The 22,848-nt window shown below is 37.9% G+C and overlaps 1 protein-coding gene across 5 annotated transcripts in view; it reads left to right on the top strand.

Moving 5' to 3' along the window:
* Positions 1-22,848, top strand: part of NBEA (neurobeachin) — a 462,643-nt gene that overhangs the window by 79,778 nt on the left and 360,017 nt on the right. For all 5 annotated transcript variants that reach the window (XM_026033944.1, XM_026033943.1, XM_026033942.1 and 2 more), the window contains exons 3-7: positions 2,330-2,430; positions 2,678-2,773; positions 6,498-6,619; positions 14,745-14,871; positions 22,451-22,570. In XM_026033944.1, the coding sequence (XP_025889729.1) occupies positions 2,330-2,430; positions 2,678-2,773; positions 6,498-6,619; positions 14,745-14,871; positions 22,451-22,570 (566 nt within the window). The remainder of the gene's footprint in view (positions 1-2,329; positions 2,431-2,677; positions 2,774-6,497; positions 6,620-14,744; positions 14,872-22,450; positions 22,571-22,848) is intronic.

Genomic DNA, 22,848 nt, shown 5'->3' with positions numbered 1-22,848 from the left:
YTGTTGTCCTCAAGTTATGATCACGTGTGGTGTGATCTGCAGTTGCTGCCATCTCCACGTGTCATGATAGAGAGAAGGCAGCGAGGGACACAGGTGCTTGCAGGGACTGGCTTGGGAACCAGCTCGTAGAATTCATTTGCAGGCAAGACGTTTTTAGCTTTCTTTATTTTACTTTCCTTTAAGAAAAGGATTTGAAAAGGAATGTGAAATACACTCTTATATAGAATGTTTAGGGAAAAGGAATAAGCGATTACTTTCATATCTCAACGTTTGGAATACATACAGATYGTATGGTGGAAATGTATGGAGGTTGACAGGTTTTTTCTTTTTGTTTTTCATGACCTGTGTTTCCACCCACTGTACAAGTTACTACATCCCTGTTAAAGATAATTCATTTGTTGTGTTATGTCTTTTCCCTATCAGAAGTTTGTTTTGTAATGGAATAAGTTAATAGGTTTTGAATTTATTCAAAACACAGGCCTAGGGATCTGAAAAGAAAACTTGCTTAAAAGCAGAACATCAGTGCTTTAAAGGACTCTGAAAGGGTGGATATTCATGAAGAGCATTTTTGTGAGCACCTCTAAGAGTCAAACTTTCTGTGATGAACAAAAGCAGCCTGTAGTGCTGCGGTCACTAAAGCTCTGTGTAGGGCTGTGAAGTTATTCGTGGTGCATATGCAGATTGAAACAAAGCTTTTATGAGCAAAGCTGCTGGATACTTAGGAAYCCAGCACTGTAAGAACTTTAGCAGATACACTTTTATATGAAAAGAGCATGTTTAAAGCAGTGCTTAARTAGTTAATAATGCTGCGCCAAGCCAAGGTACAACTTAGGCTAGGAGAGTAACACTGGTAAAGTAAGAGGTTTTTGTTGCCAAATTTCAAGATTTCAGGCTTTGTGATGTCTTCATTTTCAGGGTACACAAAGGTTCATTTAAAAATAATACAAAAAGATTCTAGAATGATGTGAGTGTTCTCATTTTTAGTTGGTTTTAAGCAGTTTTATCCAAGTATTGCAGTGAACAAAGAGAAATCACCTCTRTATTATATGCCAAACAGGAAATATCTTACGTTGAAAATATATTGAAACTCTGATAGTATTTCTAGAAAGTTAACTGGATAATATAGTTAAAATGTAACAGCAGTCCTGTTTAAATGCTGGTTTCCTGTTGATGCGAGGGAGCGGTGGGCCCCAACATCCTGTAGTGCAAAGTATTTTGGTAAATATAAGAGAAATATGATAGGAGTTGTTTTTTGAAAATTTATTCCATTTTTGGAGAAAAGGGAAAATTCAGAGATTGAAAGGAAAAAGTACTCTGGGAATTAGGGCCAGGGAGATTTCTGGTTGCTGAGAGTTGAGGAGATGCAGAAGTTCTATTAATGCTGATTCTATTGTGTCATAGTTATTTGTTTCGAAAACTTTCTACTTTGGATTTTTGAATTTAATAATTAAATTCAAATCATAAAATTCTGAATAGTCTCTTATGCTGCCTCTGTGAAGATGGGCAACTTGGTTTTYCTCCTACTAAACGTAGTAGGAATTCTCAGTAGTGTTGTTGATGGCAGAAGGAAGTGCAGGGTGTATAGGGAATGTCAGCATCTCACAGGCTAACAGATCCTTGAAGGAGATTCTCGCTCTTAAAATCAAGATCCAAGGACTGTCAGTAGCTTTAAACTTTTTTTTTYCTCTCTAAAAGGCAAGCAATGAAATGCTAATACTTTCATTGTTCCTGGGTTTTGGGATTTTTAATGGAATCTATATTGCCTAAATTCTTCAGCAATTTTGATCATTTCTGCTTATTGTAGTCTTTTATTGTTTTCTCACTCTTTTTTTTCTGGGCTTTTCAACCCTGGTGACAATTGGAAGCATTATCACTGTAGCAAAGCTATAGGAACCCTATAAATCCTCAGAATAATGCATTGTATCTAAGTTAAAGAATAATGTCAAACATCTTATGGCTCAGAACCTTTTGAAAAATGCTAGTTTAAAAGGAATGAAAAAATCCCTTGTCCTAAAAATAGGTAATAAAAAGCGATAAGCAGTAAGCTCATAATGTATGATAATAGTGTTGTGGAATGGGGAAAATCATTTCTTGGTATGTTTATGAACTGTTTTGTTCAAAGTGTAAGACAAACTTAAAGACAATATTACATACGCATTTTTAGAATAATTTAAAGAGTGAGAATATGAAAACCTGTATGAAATATTTAAGGAAATAGTTTCATTTTAGAATTTGTGACTGTGCTTACTTTTAAAGGCATAAACTTTTTCAGCTTGTTTGTCAAAACAATGAAATTCAGAGTTCAGAATAACTTTATTTTCCTTTGAAGATCTTCTGGTTGATATGTTGGGGGTTCTTGCCAGCTACAGCATCACTGTCAAGGAGTTGAAGCTTTTGTTCAGCATGCTCCGAGGCGAAAACGGAATCTGGGTAAGCTCTGATCAGATAAAGCATTAAGTGTCATTGCATTAGAGCCTGAAGTTAACACAAATTGGCTCTTGGAGCTTATAAAGTTGCATTTTCTTCATKTTGATTGAATGTATGTTTATAAATTATGTCTGTTAACTACTTGAGAACTCATTTGCTCTGTAGTTTGAAAATGATCTAGTATCCACTGTAGCCTAGAGAGCATAAAAATGGTTGTATTGACTTTTCTGCAATTTTCTTATTTTCACAGCCAAGACATGCAGTTAAACTATTATCGGTCCTTAATCAGATGCCACAGAGACATGGGCCTGACACCTTTTTCAACTTTCCAGGCTGTAGTGCTGCAGTAAGTTTTCAACTAAGATACTTCCACTTGAGGAACAAAATCCTTGAAAAGGAAATGCAGGGAAGAACTTCTGTAGTATAATCCCTTTTGTAGCTGAGGGAACTCAGCAGCCTAGATGTAGTACTGAGAAGCAGTTGTGAGGATGCATTATCAAATAGATTTTTAAATGGGGAAATTATCATAAAATAAAAACTGAAAATTACAAGGGAATAGCATTAATTTGAATAGTGTGATTGATACTGTATTAGAGGCTTGAGGAAAATAGAGAGGTGCTTGTGTTTGTCATCACAGTTTACAGTGACAGTCATAAATTTTATATATTTTCCTTACTATCTGAACTTCACTATCYGAACTTCATCAACATCATTCTTTCRGGCCTTGAGCTGGTTACTCTCAAGGTAGTGATTTAAACTTGAAATAAATTGGCTTTATTTTTTTAGATAGTGCATGATCAAATTGTATTCCTGTTAAACCTTCTTAAATAAATAATGTCCCTGCGAAACTGCATGCGAAATGTCCCTGCATGCGAAATGTCCCTGCATGCGAAACTACAAAAATAATCCAGATAACATACACAGATAAATAAAGATAATTATTAGTGCAGTAAATGCAGATGCTCTGAACTTAGAAATCCTGATTTGAGGTTCAGTAAATGTGTGCAATGTTATGAACTCACATTCCCCCACAGCAGAACTTGGAATCACTTAGGGAACAGGGATCCTGGGATCCTCGAGCCTTCATGTGCCTTCATGGAGCACAGAGTGGGGTATAAGCTCCCTTGGACTGTTTATCTGCATGCATTTCCTCAGTAGCTCTGAGAGGTTTCTTCAAACACAAACTGTCTTCTTTTTTTTCTTCTTTTTTTTTTTCAGTACAGCTCTTTGTGTGGCAGATTACATTAGGAAAGGAATCTGTCTCAAAATAACTTTCTCACCTGATCTATTTTTAGCTGAATCACTTGATCTTGTTTGTTATTGTGCTGATCAAACAGATGTGTCTGTTTGTGTAAGGATTGTGTAAGGATTAATTGCTGAGKTTTGAAAGAGATAGTTTCATTTGCTACTGCAAGTTAAAAACACAGTTAACTTCTCTCCAAAGTTTATASAGCAGCAAGACAACTATTGCAGTTTATGAATGTCTGCAGTGACACATAACTGCTKTGACATTTCTGGGCTTCAGAGGCAAACACTGATGAAACATCTCTTTTAAGTTTAATTTTCTATTAGAGCATCAAAAAAAGTCTTACAGGGTAAGAGTTTTCCTTATATCTCTTTGTGCAAAGTGGTGAGATATTTTGCATCAGTTATTGGAGGTCATTYTTAACATCCAGTTTCAGTGCTGACAGTGGTACAAGAGTATAAATTTTCTTGATTGAGATGCACAAATAAAACATGCCTCTTTCCTTGGTTGTGATTTTACTGCAAATAAGTGCTTSATGGACCACCCATCATTGGCCAAGCTTCCCTAAATCTCTGAATCACAGACTGGGCACAGGRCACAGGGTGGCAGCCAGGCGGGTTTGGAAGATCTCCAGAGAAGGAGACTCCACAGCCTCCCTGGGCAGCCSGTGCCRGGGCTCTGYCACCCTCACAAGAAAGAAGTTCTTCCGCACATGGAGATGGAACTTGCTGTTTCAGCATATACCCATTGCCCCTRGTCCTGYGACTGGCCACCACTGAGAARAGYTTGGCCCCTTCCTCCCTGCATTCTCCCTTCATGAACTCATACATGTTAACCAGATCCCCTCTCAGCCTTCTCTTCTCCAGAGGGTTAAAAAGGCTAAACAGGCCCAACTCACTCAGTCTCTCCTCGCATGAGAGATGTTCCAGTCCTTTAATCATCTTTGTTGCCCTCTGCTGGACCTTCTCTAGAAGCTCCACATCCCTCTTGTCCTGGGGAGCCCAGAACTGCACCCAATACTCCAGGTGCGGCCTCACCAGAGCTGAGCAGAGGGGCAGGATCCCCTCCCTTGACCTGCTGGCAGCATCCTCCTGATGCAGGCCAGGATCCCATTGACCTTCTTGGCCACGAGGGCACTGCTGCCTCATGGTTAACTTGGTGTCCACCAGCACTCCCAGGTCCCTCCCTGCGGGGCTGCTCTCCAGCAGGTCGACCCCTATTCTGTACTGGTGCCTGTGGTTATTCCTGCCCAGATGCAGGACCCTGCACTTRTCCTTATTGAACCTCATGGGGTTCCTCTCTGCCCAACTCTCCAGCCTGTCCAGGTCCCTCTGGATGGCAGCACAGCCCTCCGGAGTGTCGGCCACTCCACCCAGCTTGGTGGCGTCCCCAAACTTACTCAGGGTGCCCTCTGTGCCCTCGCCCAGAACATTGATGAACAGGTTGAACAGCACCGAGCCCAGTACTGAGCCCTGCGGGACACCACTGACCACAGGCCTCCAACKRGACTCGGTCCCATTTACCACCACCCTCTGAGCTCTGCCATCCAGGCAGTTCTCGATCCACCTCACTGTGTACTTGTCCAGACCACACTCCCAGAGTTTTCCTATGTGGACGTTATGGGAGGTGTCRACAGTGTCGAAAGCCTTACTGAAGTCAAGGTAGATAACACCCACGGCTCTCCCCACGCCCAGTGGGCCGGTCATCACATCATAGAAGGCTATTAGGTTCATCAGACATGACTTCCCCTCCGTGCTGACTGATCCCGATCACCTCCTTCTCCTTCACATGCCTGGAGATGCTCTGTAGGATGAACTGCTCCAGGGACRGAGGTSAGGCTGACCWGCCTGTAGTTTCCTGGCTCCTCCCTCTTGCCCTTTTTGAAGACTGGAGTGACGYTGGCTCTCTTCCAGCCCTCTGGTGCCTCCCCAGCTCTCCAGACCCTCTCRAAGATGGTGGACAGTGCCTGAGCAACAACCCCTGCCAGTTCTCTCAGCACTCTTGGGTGCCTCCCATCCAGGCCCATAGATCTATGGGTGTCCTKTCTGCCTAACTAATCCCTAGCCCAACCCTCCTTGACCAGTGAAAAGTTCTCTTCTCTCCTGGTTCTCTATCTTGTGTCTGGGCCCTGTTTTAGCCTCTCTGAGTAGCCTTAGCAGTAAAGACAGAAGCAAAGAAGGCATTTGGTAACTGCCTTCTCTGTATCCTCCCTCCCARAGCACCCACACTGTTCAGCAATGGGCCCTCCTTGTCCCTAGGCTTCCTCTTGCTGCTGAGGTACTTGCAGAAACCATTTCTGTTGTCCCTGACATCTCCTGCTGTATTTAATTCAGCAGCCACCGTTGGCCTTCCTCACCACATCCCTGCAGTCTTTGGCAGTGTTCTTATATTCTACCCAAATACTCTGTCCCTTTTTCCACATTATGCTTTCTTCTTCCATTTTCCCAAGTTTTTGCAAGGGCTCCTTGCTCATCCATGAGACCACAAGGGAGGTCTCGTGCCTCCCTTACTTTGTTCCTTTCTTGTGGGGATGCACTGATCCAGAGCTTGGAGGAAGAGGTGCTTGAATATTATCCAACTCTACTGGACCCCCCTTCCTTCTGGGGCCCTAGCCCAGGGGACTGATCCAGGGAGGTCCCTGAAGAGCTCAGAGGTAGTTCTCTTGTAGTCTAGAGGTCTATTTTTATTGTACTTTCTGTTGGAATTAATTTGATCTGAASATTTGAGTACATTAATTGAGATGAATGGTTATTGACATCTGAAATTATAGTTTTAATATGAGTTGATCCACTATTTACTGTTTTATTTTGTTTTTTGTTTTCAGGCAATTGCATTGCCTCCTATTGCTAAGTGGCCTTATCAAAATGGATTTACTCTTAACACCTGGTTTCGTATGGATCCATTAAATAATATCAATGTAGATAAAGATAAACCCTATCTCTATTGGTAAGTAACTCATAACTTTACTTCTAGGGTTTCTTTTGGCTTCTTAAAAATAGTTAAACTTTACTACTTTTTTTTTTCTATTTTTGAAATGCTTTTCCCCCAATATCAGTGGAGTTTGACGGTTACTTACTGTATATAAACTGTTGTGTGTGTTTTCTGTATTGAGGTTTATAAATACACTGTATTGTAGATTTAAAGGAATGTTAAAAATGTTTTATTTCTTAGAGAGAAAACTTGAGAATATAACTTTGCTTTATTATATATTCTCTTTGATATTTAACATTCCGGGCTGATACTAGTGCTAGGATAAAAATTGCTGTACRCAAAGTACTCTGATAGCAAATTAGCTAGACATAATTGAAAGTAGATCTGGCATATAAAAACAGCTTTCCCACCATTTCAAATCTCTGATTCTTTTGATWCATTGTTGCAAACAATTAATTTTTAAAGTAAGAAATATGATTTAAAAAAAAATCTTTTCTTCTTTTCTAAAAAAAAAGGTTGGATGAAGTTATGGTATTTTAGAAGGTATGGCATAACAGTTCATAATCACTCATGAAAATAACAGTATTTTTCACTTGAAAATATAATTATGTATCTACATAAGTACAGTTGACAGTAGACAACTTTCTGCTTCTGTATTCTGTATTTATTTGCTATTTAATGTGCACCTTTTCCTCATACTCTTTATTTAATATGCATCTTTTCTCATACTCTTAAAAGCTGCATATATGAAGCTGGGCAGACAGATAAGGATGGGAATCTGTCAAGATTTATCAGTTTAGGGAAAACAAGGAGCGCAGCTGCTGGGAGGAACAATGAAAAGTAGCGTTTTCCACCTCTGGAAGTGGTTTSCAAGGGGAGAAACTGAACGTCTGCGGCAGTCCCCTGAGGAGGAAACCAGAGGATGATGTGGTCTTAGGATGTGTTTTTCTTTTACTGTGAATACATTAATTTTTGCATTCAGTGGAAAAAACATAACCATTTGTAGTTTTACAGAGCAAATATTTGATTAAAAATAAYAACTCCCATTTATTCTGAAGAAAAAAATTGCTAGTTTTTCCCTAAATTGCCTTCTGAAATGAGGCGTTTTCATGCATCCCTTTTCTCCTAAGTGTTTCTAGTTATTTTACTGTGGTGATTTTTCCCTCAGCCACAGCTAAGGATTATTAGTATGATCTTTATATTATTCATTTTCTCAGGCCGATGAGGAGAAGCATAAACATAATTATAGGAGTCAGCAGCCATACAAAATTGTAGCATGGTATTTTTTTTCTCATTCAGAATCTGCATTTGTGAATTGGCACATTGAGGTCACATATTTGGTTAGAGGATTTCTTGTTGCTTCAGAATGGGAAAAGGTTACTCCAAAGATGCACCTCCTGTGAAGTAGGTTGCTTTTTCTAGGGATATCAGTGTAGAAAAACATTTCACCTGAATGGTAAATGTGATACCTTTCCTTTACAATATAATGTACAAGGAGCATTGGCATTAGGTTTGAATAACATCAGATGTTTGATACATATATTTTTACTGTGATATAGCTCTGATATTTAGGATGACAATTTTTATTCAATTCATTTAGTGTATATCTTACACTGATGTAATTTTAAAACATGTTTAAACTTCCATGAATATTTCCGCATAGTTTGGATTTTATCAGAGGAAATATATTCCTAGATTGATTTGTTCAAATATATGAATTTAGACATTGAAAACCCATCTGGACTTGGTCCTAAACATCTGTCCATTAAAGAGATCTTGATTTCTATTTAGAGTATTTTTTTAAATGTCTCAATGAATAAAGCCCACAAAGCTGTCCTCTGAATTATCAAAGAATATCTGTATTTCATCCTTCAAAACACAATTTTAGTTCTGTCTTCAAAAGACTGCTCTGAAGAGTAGCTTTTAATAATGTACATCTTAGCAGCAACAGCCATAAAACTTGTGCATTTGTTTAAACATTTCCTCTGGCAGTATGAATTACTTACAATAAATAACTTATTAGAATATTAGATATATTTATAATAAAGCATTTAGCTGGGCAAGAAGATTTTTTTTCTACTAGTTGAAATTTCTGTATGTTTGAGAGCTGCTTTTGTTCTACTGATAAGGAGTCATTAAATAGACTATATAAATATAAAGAATATAAAAGAGTCAAATAGTCAAGAGCCCATCAAAATGCTGTCATCGCTATTTTGTTGTTGGAGTTCGGAGTCCAAGGGCGTAAGCGAGCATCACTCCAAGACATAAGGAGCTCCTGCTTCCTCGTTGTAGCACTTAAAAGTTAACCCCTGAATAAATGTCTGCCTTTTGCTACATCTGCACACGTTTTCAATGATTTTGGAGCAGACCTGTGCTAAATGAATGAGATTCTAAATAGAGCTGCTGTTTGGAATTACCTCTAGTTACCTGTCCTTGTCAGAACTCCAGCGCAGAGAACCATCATGAAGGCTCGGAATGGCTTTATATATTTTAGAAATAGAGCATAATTTGATTTGCTCTTCCTATGTAGCTTAATTCATCAAGTACATAGCCCTGAACCATTTAATCTGTTGTTATTACACTTGCAGGAGTAGAAGAAAGTCCTTAAATATTTGGAAAAAAAAAAAAAAAAGGAAATTGGGGAAAACTTGTTTACTTGGATTTTTCATTTTGCGTATTGGAAGATTTTCTTAGAAAATAATCTGCTTAACATTTTCTTTCTCCATCTCTTCTTTTCCTTCCTCTTCCCTCACACTCACTCATTCACTCTTGCACATCTTTGTGATTATGATTTAGTATCTTGCTTTCTCATGATATCTCTTGTTATTGTGTGTATATATAAAAAGAGATGATTTATCAGGTGTGGGAAAGAAAACTCCTGTGACTTTTAAATTCAAATTTGACAGTGCTGCATAAGAGCTACAGAAGAAAATGAGTTCACGTAAGTGTATTACATAAGAGGGAACCTGAATATGCCAACTTCAGGAGGAAATTAAAAGCAGTGAAAAAACTTGCCATTTTTAAATAGTGGTATAAGCTAAGCAGTAAGTAATGCATAAAAAACAGGAAAAAAATATTCAAAGTAGATCACTGATTTGAACTTTAAGCTTCTGGATTTTGTCACATGGTGGGTGGCATCATAGAGACTGTCACCAAGTGTCTCTTCTCCTCAAATCCAGGGTTGTGATTCTGCTTTTGGCCTTGCTTCCTCCTTTAATGATACCAAATTGCACAATCTCATGGGCAGCCAGGGCTTCACATGCCCAACCCCTTCCTCATTTTGCGAGTGTCAGGCCCAGCAGAGCACCTCCTTTTGTCAGCTTCTCAGTCGCCTGTTGTCATCAGTGCTTTCCTGGATATCTTGTGCCTTGCTCTGTTGTCCTTTTTGGTTAAGGTCTTTTTGGTGGTTAAGGTCTCCCATGAAGACAAGGGCCTGCAGATGTAAAATATCTTGCAGTTTGTTCAAGAAGGCTTCTTCTACTACTGTTTTTACTGATCACTTTGTGTATCACAGACACCAACTAGAGTGTTGGTCTGCCGGTGGTCAGGCCAGCAGCTATCAGCTGGCACATCATCTTTCCTAAGGCAGAGATCCATATATTCCTGCTGTTGTCCCACATAAAGAGCAAATTCTCTTTGGTATCTCCCTGGTCATTCGTACAGAGGCAGCCTGCCTGCGTTGCAGCCCTGCAGTCCTGTGGGCTCTCCCAGCCTGTTCCTGATGGATCAGGTCTGTATCTGTATGCAGACCCCAGATTACTCCCACATGTTCCCCATGCCACATGCAGTGGTGCGCAGGCCCTTCAGGTAGATGTGTAGCTGGGTGGATTTCCCAGAAAAAGCCTGAGAGTTTCTCCTGAAGTGCTGTCCCCTCAGCATGTCCTTATGTGTCTGTGGATGCTTGAGCTTCCTTTGTTCCTGTCCTTGATCCCGATTTTCATCGGCTGTAGCTGCATTGCCTTGTGAGGGTATCCACAACACTAGCTATTGTGAAATCAGTTGGTCCTTCATTTTAAGAATAAAATATCTTCAGTTAGAACTTGCTGTAGCATTAAATCGTTTTTTTTTCCTCTTGTTTTCCCACAACTCCCAAAAATTCTGCAATAAATCCCACAGAATGTATAATACATGAAAATGTCTTGGAAAACACAGGAGGAATTTAGGACATAATTTCTTGAGGTGCCAACTTAGGATCTTGCTGACCTTGTTTCCATACATTTGCCTGCAGCTCTTCTCTCGTGTTTAACCAAACCTCTAGTTATACTCAGAAAAAATATTGTGGGACTGCATTTTAAATGAGACTTTGGCATGATTCAAGCATTAGATTTGCAGAAAGAAGTGCCCGTAGCAGAAATGTCCAAATACTGCAAGTACAGTAGCACATAGCGGTGGCAAGGTATTGTTGGATCAGCTTGATGGTCATGGGAAACCTTGTGCTTCGAAATAGAGAAGGAAAATGAGGGAGGTGATTTTCTGTCTGACAGATATGAAGGACAACTGGCGTTTTGTAACCAGCTAAAGACCAAGTGCTATTTCCTCATTGTTAATTCCTTGTTAAAACAATACATTATTGCAATTTTGTGTAAGGATGGTGGGACAGCCTGTTAATGGCTGTGTATTAAAACAGTAGTGCAGGTTTCTTGCAACTTATGAAATGTGTGTTAACAGTCCTGGACAAGAGCTAGGTGCCTCTTTGGTGGCATTTTTGGCATTATGAGTAACAATAACAAAAAGACTTTGTTGCAGAGCAGTCATGTTCAAATGGCAGGAAAAACAGTTCATTAGCACCGAATTGTATATAGCAAAACAAATATCTAGGAAAAGTAAATATGAAAAGAGTCTCTGTAGGTAACTAACTGACCTTAAATTGCCTTTTCATTGCTCTAGCAAATGGAGCTAATGTGAACTTCTTCAAGGATCTTTTGACCTAGTAGAGAAGAGAGTAAAAGCAGTAAAATCCATTCCTGAAATCTGGGCAAAAGTCTTACTGAAACTGTGTCTACAAATAAGAATTGCTACCTTTTTTAAGAGAATGCAGAAAAGCTATTATAGGTTGCAGCAAACACTGCAGAGTGAACAGTGCTCTGGAAACCACATTTTATAATGAATCTTTCAAAGAACAAAACATATAATGAGCTTAAGGATTCGCTTTGTTTTGTGCTTTCAGAATTTATGCAGAATCTGATGTTGATGGATTGTCTGAAATCTGAAGTATAGGGGATGGATCACTGTAGGGGGCAGTAGGATAAATCAGAGTTTTGGACAGACAGTATGATGATCACTGCAATTATCACAATTATACTGAGATGTAATGATAATCACAGTGTAATAGATGGTTGAAAATGCCCTCTCATAAATGAGGTGCAGATTCTGTATCATATAATCAATACAGTTTCCTGGCTAACTTAAATGATGCAACTGAGAAGTCTCTGCCCTCTAGACTTGTTTCTGCTGAAGATGGTGATACCTGCTAAGGTGACACCACTTCCACATCCTGGAGCTAGGTAGCTTCAATCCAGATATTAATACTAATTATAAATAGGCGGTTTATTTCAGAATGTGTAATTAACTCTACATAGGAATTACAGGGTAAAACTTAGGCTGTGGTGTCATAGTTGCTTCGTTTTGTCCTTAAAACATCCAAGTGCTTCCACGTAGAGGTTGATAGTAAATGGCAACCTTTGAGATTTATGCCAAAACTTCTGAAAAACATTTTAATTCTTACTGATGCAGGGGTGGGAAAAATGGTACTGAGGAAGGTCTTCTATACTGTTTATTCCCTCTCTGAAGCAAGTACTAATAGAGATAATGGAAAACAGTTGCAAAAGCAATGTAATCTCTGAATCACAGAGTGGCTGAGGTTGGAAGGGACCTCTAGAGATCATCCAGTCCAACCCCCTGCTCCAGCAGGGACACCCAGAGCACGGGGCACAGGGTGGCAGCCAGGCGGGTTTGGAAGATCTCCAGAGAAGGAGACTCCACAGCCTCCCTGGGCAGCCTGTGCCAGGGCTCTGGCACCCTCACAGGGAAGAAGTTCCTCCTCACACGGAAATGGAATATCCTGTGTTGCAGTTTGTACCCATTACGCCTTGTCCTGTGACCAGCAACCACAGAGATTAACACATCATCTTTCCTAAGACAAAGATCCATACATTCCCGCTGTTGTCTCACAGAAAGAGACACCACTGTGTGTGTGCTCTTTTTTTCCTTAAGTTTGACCAGCAGCTCCTTTCCCATCCACACAGGTCTCCTTCCCCCTTACTGGACTTCTTTCTTGTAGGAACGCACTGACCCTGAGCTTGGAGGAAGTGGTGCTTGAGTATCAGCCAGCTCTCCTAGGCCCCCTTTCCTTCTAGGACCCTGACTCAGGGGATTCCTCCAAGGAGCTCCCTGAGGAGGTCAGAGTCAGCTATCTTGAAGTCCAGGGTTGCAATTCTGCTTCTTGGCCAGCTTCTTCCACTCAGGATCATGAATCATGGGCACTCCCATGGAGCTCCAAAGTTAGTAGGAAAGAAACCCACTCTTTTCCCCAAGCAAGAATTAATATATTAATAATCTCAGTACTATGGTCTTGTTTATAATATACTGAGTTAAAGAAACTGAAATCGTTCAGCAGTGGATTCAGGAATGTCTACATGCTGTTGAATTGTTGAAATGAGAAATTGGCTAAAACTAATAATGATAATAAACGATAATGATAATAAAGCAGTTGTATGAGCTGTAATACAATCATGCAGCAGCTGTCATGGAAAGTAGTTAAGGGCTGTGAAATCTGCATGGGTGTTGACAGTACCACTTTTGCTGCCTTTTGCATAGATTTCATCGTTGTATGCTGCGAGTTCTGCATGTGAGGCAGCTGGGGAGAGATGTGCAGTATCTCAGAGAAGAGCCCCAGCTTCGCTCACATGGACAAGAAATAGTAACTGAAGATGTCTGTAATCTGTGAATTATAGTGCTGAGGTGAACAGAGGACATAGTTCTGTTCTCAGTTTCTCAAATCATCTTGCATTAGAATATTAATTAATTTGGGAAAAAAAAAGTGAAAATCTTTTTGGTTATTGGCTAGATTCCATATTCAGAAAATTATTCTCTTCCACAAAGAAGATGAAAAGAGCTGTTCTGTTCAGAAATGGACTGTGATCTCAGTATTGTGGTGCTTTATTGTCCTCAAATGCAAAACTCCAAGGATTTATAATGGAAGGGTAATTCAATGTTTAAAATTTCAGGAACAGTACAATTTGAAAATTATGGTGACAAAATCACTGCGGTTACAGAGAAAACTAAGAATAGGAAAATTTGAAAAAATTATAGACAATTCTTCAAGAACCAAATTACTTATTTTTAAGATATCTTTTTTTTTTTTTTTTCCCCAGAGGTCAGTGGTTTATCAGCTCTGTGGCTGACTTTGAGAAACAGGAGAAGTCTGAGTCTCTCTCATTAGGGTGCATAGATATTTAACTGAATGTTTTTGAAGATGAAATCAGGTCTATAGTTAAACGTTTTTTTATCAAGACTGTGTTACTGTAGTAGGATAGATTAAAGAGGCAGAATTTCAGCAGCAATTGAGTAAGTGGAAATCCGAAAATATTTGCATGTGCCTCTCACTGGAGTAAATATGTATATACAAAATTACTCATGTCTGTTTCTTATCCTTCAACAACTTAATTACAGAATTTATAGATGAAGTTCACTGTTTAGATCTTTTATTTTAATTGTTGGTTATTTTTATTAACCAATTGGTAGCAAATTAAAAAAGCTTTCAAACTAAAAGGCCTATTAAGTGGACTCCGTATTAACGATGTTTGTTGTACTTCCAGTAGGAAGACTTCTTGAAGTGCTCTGTGTGATCTGATTTATAAATTTCTGCCAACTAAGTCTACGAAATGGCATTTAAGAATTCCAGATTTTCTCTCTACAATTGTTTTGATGTAAACTATAAATACGGAAATACATGTTTTCTGTGTTATTAATCTTTTTAATATTTCTCACAAATAAAAAGTTGAAAGCCCTTTTCAAGGTTACATTTTTAAATTTGCAGTTCTTTCCTTTTTAATGGCAATTTAAAATACTATTTGAATCTCATTTTATTAATCAGTAGTTCCTCATTTTACAGTTTCATTAACAACTCTTTCTTTTTCAGTTTCCGAACTAGCAAAGGTGTTGGCTATTCTGCTCATTTTGTTGGCAACTGCTTAATAGTGACATCGTTGAAGTCAAAAGGCAAAGGTTTCCAACACTGTGTGAAGTATGACTTCCAGCCACGCAAGGTAAGCAAAGCAATATTTGCAATAGAGAGTGACATTGAAAATGTCACCAAATGCGCCTGGAAGGAAGGAGTAAAATTCCTTTTGTGATGTGAATGATTAATAATCTATAATCTCTTATTTATAAATAGTTGATTTGACATGCATATGTCAAGCAAAATTCAGGTCAAGATAAATACAATAATTTATGAAGTAACGCTTCTGTAAAGTCACCTTAAAAGTGCCTAGTTGGTTTTAGATGTTGAAGAATTTAAATATTTTTAAAATGGTTGTGTTTTATTTCCAGAACGTGATAAAAGCCCTTCTATTCTTTAACCTTCACTACTTGATGAGCTTGGTGCCGGTGCCAGGGATGATTCTGGGATGATTCTGGCAGTGCCTGAAGCTCTTTAGGTTGTGTCAATGTTCCTTTGTGTTACATGCCCAGTACTCCCAGCACAGCAGGGATTTTTGTGGCTTCCAGCTCTCTGTTAGGTGGCTTAAGTGTTGCCTTTTGCTTGGAGCATTGCATATTTGTCATTGATAACAGTCCAGTATGTGTTTTTCTTTGAAACCCATTTCTTTTTTAGTGCCTTGAAATTGTGTATTGAATTTCGGTGCTTTTGTTTGGAGAAAGCACTCTTTTAGGGAAAAAAATACCATTTTTCGTTCATCAGTATTCGCTCTTCTTATTTGTTTGGTTAAGAATTCTGATTTAAAATCAGTGATTTTAATTCTACCTTTTTTCTAAATAAATTATTCATTTTTCTAGGATATTACTAAGAAATGTATGTAGCTTTATAATCCCATATCTGCTGAATGTTTTGACGTCAGTAGGTTCTATTTTGTAAATTTGATTAAGTTTTAAAGCCAGAAGAGAGTTTTGATGACAATTCGGTTCTCTTTTGAAGTGGCATATTTGATGTGCTGATAAACACTCAACCCAGGAGCAAATTAAGTTGTTAGCTTTAGATCATGCTGTTAATAACGCTCAACTCAGAATCCTGTGCTGAGAGTTAGCTGATCATTTTTTTTGTTGTTGATACTGAAGCATTTTTCATATTCTAGTGAGATATTCTTTTGATAGTTTTTAGTATGAATGACTGTGGTTCAATTCTGAGATTTCTTTATCCTATCACTAGAAAATTTTACTTCTTGTTACTCAATTTAAAATAGTTAGCTCTAGAATGCTAGGAAACATATATCTCGTTCTATATGTGACAGTTTCAACTTATAGTCTCATGATTTGCTGAAATATCCAATTACAACTTTCATGCTAGTGGTATTTCTCAGAGATTGTGCTGCATACCCTTCGGATCATCGCTCAGATTTTAGGAGGGATTTGTAGTAACTCCTTTACCTGCAAGTAGTTGTGAGGTAGTTCTAAAGGTAGTTCCTCTGATTCTTTTTCCTTAATAATTTGTGTGTGCATCTATGCCAGAACATACATGAAGTATAATGGAGGAAGGAAAACTTATCAGATAGAGTTCTAGTTTCTTAACATAAATCAGAACATGTCCTTTTTAAAGGATACACTACTTTTCTTCCTGATGCTTAGGATTTACCTTGGTGCCACTGTTCATACATTGGCTCTATAGATATATAGGCAAAGATGCAGCCATTTCCAAAGCCGCCCACCATCTATCTACAGTTCAGTTTTACAAGTGTATTTTGGTCATTAAACAGACATACTGTTTTTCTGAGCATTCGCTTAAAGATGTAGGCATTTCAGGGAGAGGTTTTGCCAGAACCATTGTCCTCATTAATCATCTGAGTAACAATTATTTCAATTTTTGTTGAGTCACACTAAACGTGGATATTCAGTCCATTCAATAGTCAGGCAGCTTTATGTAGGCAGATCAGAAAAACATGAGGGTTTTGTGAAGATCTTCCAACTTTTAACTCTATCATTTGTCATCCCTAGCAGAACTGCATGTATTCCTAATATATAAGATACATAGTAAGAGATGACGTTAGGTTTTAATGGCTGTAACTTAACAGCATCATAAAATAGAGACAGTAAGTGGCACATATAGTTAAGAGAGAAGAGACAAGGACATGTTACCCCTGGAGAAGTGATACCCTGTATTAAAAAAAGACTTAATCTAATCAGGTAATTTTACTGTAACAATAAATAACAGAATTTCCATGTAATGAAATTCATGAGCTACATAGGAAGAGAAAACTGCTTGAGTGTAATTCAAGCACACAGTGAGGATAGTTACAGCGTTTGCCATGTTCTGGGGAAAATTAGCCGAAGAATTAGGAAGTATAAGGACAAAGAAGAGCTTGCATTTCCTTGGTGTCATTTGTGTGGCATAAAAGCTCAAACTCTTTTGAAACATTTGTGGTCTTTCTTTTTTTTTTGGAAGCTCTTTGACAGCTCAAAATTGATAACTCTTGCTTGACTTTTGCCTTGAACAAGTTGGGATTTGTAGGATTTTTTTTAAAGGAATTGTGGAAAAAAAGGGGGGGTTGAAGGGTAAGTCCTTCAAAAGTGGAAGTTGTATCAAAATGAAGAAAACCTCAAAAAGTGGAAAAATGAAAATGAAAGCAAATTTTATTTAAAACCATAAGGTAGAGGATTTTTTTTTACTCTGTATGGGCAATTATAGATGACTGAGGCCTAATAGGAGCCCTTTAAGAATATAGCATCATAAGAAGAAAGTTAAAGGAGGTACTTGCAACATTGTTTACTACAAGAAGAGACGAAATGTGTTTTTTTAAAAAAATTGGAAGGAGGGATTAACAAACACATAGATAAGTACAATTTACCAAGGCAGAGTAATATACTATTATATGTGGCAGTTTTGTCTGCCAATTCTGTTGAATTATTTGAAGGATTCTTACTGTGCTTGAGAACTGTGGTTGGGAACAAGCATTTTATTCCACTGAAAGCTTTTAAAGAAATTAAACCAGTGTGAAATTAGAGATATTAGATGATATTGGTTAAAAGAGAGGGATGAGATGCTGTGGATAAAATGAGCAGTACCTTTATTTTTCTATAACCGAGTAGGCAATACAGCCTTTAACACAGGGAGTGTTGTTCTATACTTTGGGAACTAACTTTCAGATAATAAAATGTTGAGCATTTTATCTAGATATGTTCAGGTTCAGGTTGTGTCGGTGCTCTTGCTGTTGCAGTGAAGGGACAGGGTGTGCACCGTGAACGGGGTTGGCGGGAGAGCGGGTGTCTCTCCACAGATCCCATCATCCTGCTGCAGTTGGACGCAGGCTCCAGCACTATCCACACAAATATTTCTTGCTCTTTTTAGTTTCTCAGAGGATCTGCACACAGGGCTGCAGCACAGCATTAATGAACTATTGCTAAAACTTGGGTAAAACTTGGGTCTGTGGTTCTGAGCTTATTCCTACTATATATTTCAGTATCAGGACTGTGAATATCTAAGTGCATGGTTATAAAAAGTGCAGCATTTTGTAGTACCATTGCAATGGATACTCACTGCCAAGATTAAAGTATATGAAAGTATATTGTGGGCATTTAGTAGGGGTTATTGTTAGCATTAGCCTTTGAAGGGAAAAGATGACAAGGGAATTTTTCTTCCGTAAGGTTTGTGTTAGGCAGCATGGGAACTTTGGAAAGAAATTACTGATTGAAGCAGAGCTCGAGTTAAACACTGTGCACCTGCTTTCTGCTTAGCTAGGTACCAGTTCAACTCTTGGACCGTTTGAGTTATCAATATACTGCTGAATTTATAGGGACTGTTTCTTTCTCTAATACAACCTGTCTATAAGATGTGAAAGAAAAATTGCTTTGCAGTGCCTTGTTATTTTTTTGGTTATTTTTTGGCTTGCAAAAATACTTTGTTCATTGTTTCTTGGAAAAAAAAATAGCCTGGCAACACATGACCTGGGAAGCCAAAGCTGGAGCGGTATGTCCTTAATCTAGTGTTATCCAATAAATCTGCTCGCTTGGACACCCAAGGAGTGAGGTAGTCTTGCGTACTGTTGCTTGGCTGGTAGGTTTGTGGTTTTGTTTCCTTTCTGGCAACCGTAACTTTTTGGGAAGAAAAGTAAAACTACATCCAAAAAATAGAGAATAAATGTGAAAGCCATCTTTAGAAATGGATACAAACTAATTGGGTGTGACAGTTTTGACTTCATGAGAAGCAGAAGAGATCTATCAAGATAAGCTTAGATTTTAGTTTTGAGTACCTTTTTCCCTTTTTATCAAAATAAAAAAAAGGCATTATTTTACTCATTTTTAATGTGAAAATTTGATCTCTGAACAATACAAGTGAGAACCTAGGGAAAATGATGGATTTATAGAGGGAGTTTTTAATTCTTTGCATATATGTGTAGAGCCTTTTCTTTGCAGCGATGGCAGCTATGAGTGCCGGAACGGTGCCTGCTCCGCAGCTTCCCGCCGCATTTGCAGCTTGAAGGCAGCGCCACGGGCTGCAAGGGGGTCGCCTGCAAACAGGATGACACGAGTTCCATTCCGTTTTAGCATCACGTTTTTCAAGGAAAAGCAAGGCTGTTTGTAACTGATATTGAGTTTAAACACATTGTTTTCATCAAAAGTTTAATGGCCACTTTTACTGAACAGGATTCACTTGGGGTTTGAACTTCGTATTCAAGCACTGGTCTGTTTACTGCTTACACTGAAGTGTATCAAACTGGAAGAAACCAAGTATTAATAAAAATACCAAGGTGTCATATTTTCAAAAGCTATATATACATACATAAATATATGTATGTATAAATACTAATATAAAAAGATTTTTTGTATACACGTCTGTTTTTAAAAAAGGTCAAAACTGTAAGAAGTTTAATTTAATTATCTAAGATTATCTATGAATCTAAGAATATCTATGAATAGATAACTGGCATTTGTAAAACCCACTCTTGTATACTATGATAGCATTCTTAATGATCAAAATTAGTGGTTAGGTCTGCATACTTAAATGCCACTTAGCAGACTGTGCCACTTGCAAGAGTGAATATGGAGAAGCTGCCTACAGCATTTTCAGCTGTATCTGTAACTACTGTGTACTGAGGAAAACAGGTCAACAGGTTCAGGATATATAGTTTTTAATAAATCAAAAAGGTGGAAGGAGAAGGGGAACTTTGTAGATGCAGTCAGATGCTTCTTGTGTACATCCAAACTATATGCTGTGTGTAATTAAAAAAAAAAAATGTGATAATTGTAGTAACCAATTCATTGCTTTGTGAGCATGATGCAAATACTACAGGTGATGACACTGCTGGTATGACGTGCTATATTGCAGACTATAGACCTGCTAGCTGGTCTGTATTCTGCAATATGTAATTGTAAAACCAACCAAGATGAAAGAAAATTTAAATAATTGAAGATATTTCAGGTATTTCAGATAAATCAGTGATTTGTGGAGACAGGTCACATTTTAAAATCCATGATTTTCACTCCCTGCTGTGTTGTCTCTGTTTTCTGTTTTTTTTTTGTTTGTTTGTTTGTTTTGTTTTGTTTTGTTTTGTTTTCTTTGAAAAACAAAATTTCATGTGGACTCTTACCAAGGTAGAACAGGAGAGGTTACAAAATGGAAACATCTCCTGTTCACTTTTTGTTTTTATTCTCCTTGCCCTTGTAATAACAACTATCTAGATTTTTCAAATCGTTTCTCAGGAGTTATAAAACCTCCTGAAATTTAGTCATCTTAACTACTTGTAGGGGGATGTGGAACAGAGGACCACAGAAATGCTTAGATTGGGGATGTTGAAACGGTTTGTTTGAGGTAGTATAAAAATAACATCAAATCACAAAAATTAAAGTAGTTGGAGTTTTGACTGTTTGGCCTGTTGCATAAAGTGGTTGATTATGAGGAGCTCTATTGACTCAGAGTATCTGAAATGCTGCTTTCTAAGGTGTTAAATTGGTTGGCAGTAAAGATCATATAGATAAGAAGAGCAAACAGCTTTACTAGCTCAAGGTGAAAACCTGCTATTACCCTTGAAGGCCATTACCATTTGTTAACTGGTTAACCCCTGTGAGGATGTGCACCTTGCCTGTATGAAAATGTGTCACTAAGGGTTCCTAGAGGTAACTGAGTTATTATCAAACAAGGTAATTAAAATAATACTCCTATGGATGCAGAAAGTTTCTCTTTTGAAAAAGGAGACACATAAAATCAAAGACAACAATTAAAGGAAGTGCCAAAAAGGAAAAGACTAGTAAATAATACTATAAACTAGTAAATTACTATTCCAAATCATTAGTAAGATGCATGATAGAATAACTGCACATTTATTCCTGGTAAATCTAGTGATAAAATTCACAGCTACTGTAACTATAAAGGAATGATAACACCAGTGTTTGCAATATGAGCTGTTAATCAAATAAATAAAACTTCCAGTATTACTGGATATTTTGCAGCGCTCATGTGGTTTTTGAATTTCTAGCAGCTGAGTAATTGCTTTAAATGTAGATATTTTTCATAGTGATAAGTCCATAAAGCCATTTTGTAATTATTAAAATAAGTAGTAGTGTTTTCAATGCAAACGACCTGGTATTTTTTACAGAATCACAGAATGGATGAGGTTGGAAGGGACCTGTAGAAATAGTCGAGTCCCACTCCCTGCTCAAGTCAGAGCAGCTGGAGCAGGTTTCCCAGGACCATGTCTGGCCAGGTTTGAATGTCTCCAAGGAAGGAGACTCCACAGTCTCTCTGGCAACCAAACCTCTTCCAGTGTTTGATCCAACCTCACAGTTTCACACAAGGAAGGGAAACAAAAGGGAAACATTAAGAAAATCAAACCAAAATCAAATCATCTTCCTGTGTTTAAGTGGGATTTCCTGTATTTCAATTATTGTCCTTGTCTGTGGGCACTGCTGGGAAGGCTTTGTGTCCCTTGGGAGACAGTCCGGACACACTGTGGATACGGGTGAGCTGCACGTCGCCAGGCTTTAAGTTCCATTCCCAGTGTGTCATCTTGGACTAACTTAAGTCCAAACTTAAAGTTTGCATTTTAATGGAAACTTAAGTGTTTTTTTTCTTGTTCTTTTTTTTTTCTTGAAATAATGATTTATTTCAAAGATGCCATGATTTCTTGATTGGATTATATACTACTTTTTAAATGATACAGCAGTTGTCCAAAATTGGCGGAGTGATAAAGAATACAGGAAGAAAATCATATAAAGTAACCTGCACTGTCTCTGAGGTTAGGCTGTAAGATTTGTTATGAATTTTTCTTTATTTACTAATTTCCAGCCAGAGAGCTGTGATTGGCAGATACAAAATCCCTTGACGAAAGTGAGCGCAGAACTGGATGGCAGACCTCAGCTGTGTGTTTCATGTTACAATATACATTGTGCAGTTCTAAAATTATGCTTTCAGGAATGGAAATGTTTTGTATTTTGTGACTGTTTGCAGTCACCTTTGGTTCTAATCCATAAAGATACTGAGGTAGGTACACTGTTATATTTAGATGCAAGTCTACTGAATGGACTTGAAATTCTACTCTGTGAATTACGATTTTGAAAGGTTGTGAGAATTCATCCATTCATATATCTTTACAAAATTTGTCATTTATTTTAATGCCAATCATTATGTTTTTTTATAGCAGAAGCACTGCTACTGTATACTAATTTTGTACTTCTTTTCAGTGGTACATGATAAGTATTGTACACATCTATAATCGCTGGAGAAACAGTGAAATACGGTGTTACGTCAACGGGCAGCTGGTATCCTATGGGGACATGGCCTGGCATGTTAACACAAATGATGTAAGTTTTTAAATGATGTAAGAGTTTATTTTGTTCCTTTTTCATAGCTTTTCAGCACAATAAAATTTTTGTTCTAAAAATAAATTGAAAAAGGCATGAAAAAAGATTCTCTATTTATTTTCTGGATATCTATGCTTTTTTTTTATTTCTGTACTTTATTTGGTCTATCCTTTAATCTGTCATCATTAAATAAAAGATTATCCACTTTTTTTCTTTGGATTGTAATAGGTTTTCATGTATTTTGGATAGCTGTTTTAATGAAATTTGCGGAGTTTTGG

This window comes from Nothoprocta perdicaria, unplaced genomic scaffold (assembly GCF_003342845.1).
Source record: "Nothoprocta perdicaria isolate Ctin4 unplaced genomic scaffold, notPer1 scaffold_137, whole genome shotgun sequence".
NCBI classification, from domain to species: domain Eukaryota; kingdom Metazoa; phylum Chordata; class Aves; order Tinamiformes; family Tinamidae; genus Nothoprocta; species Nothoprocta perdicaria.
Note: the sequence above shows the minus strand (reverse complement) of the source record. Positions and strands in the feature narration are given on the sequence as shown.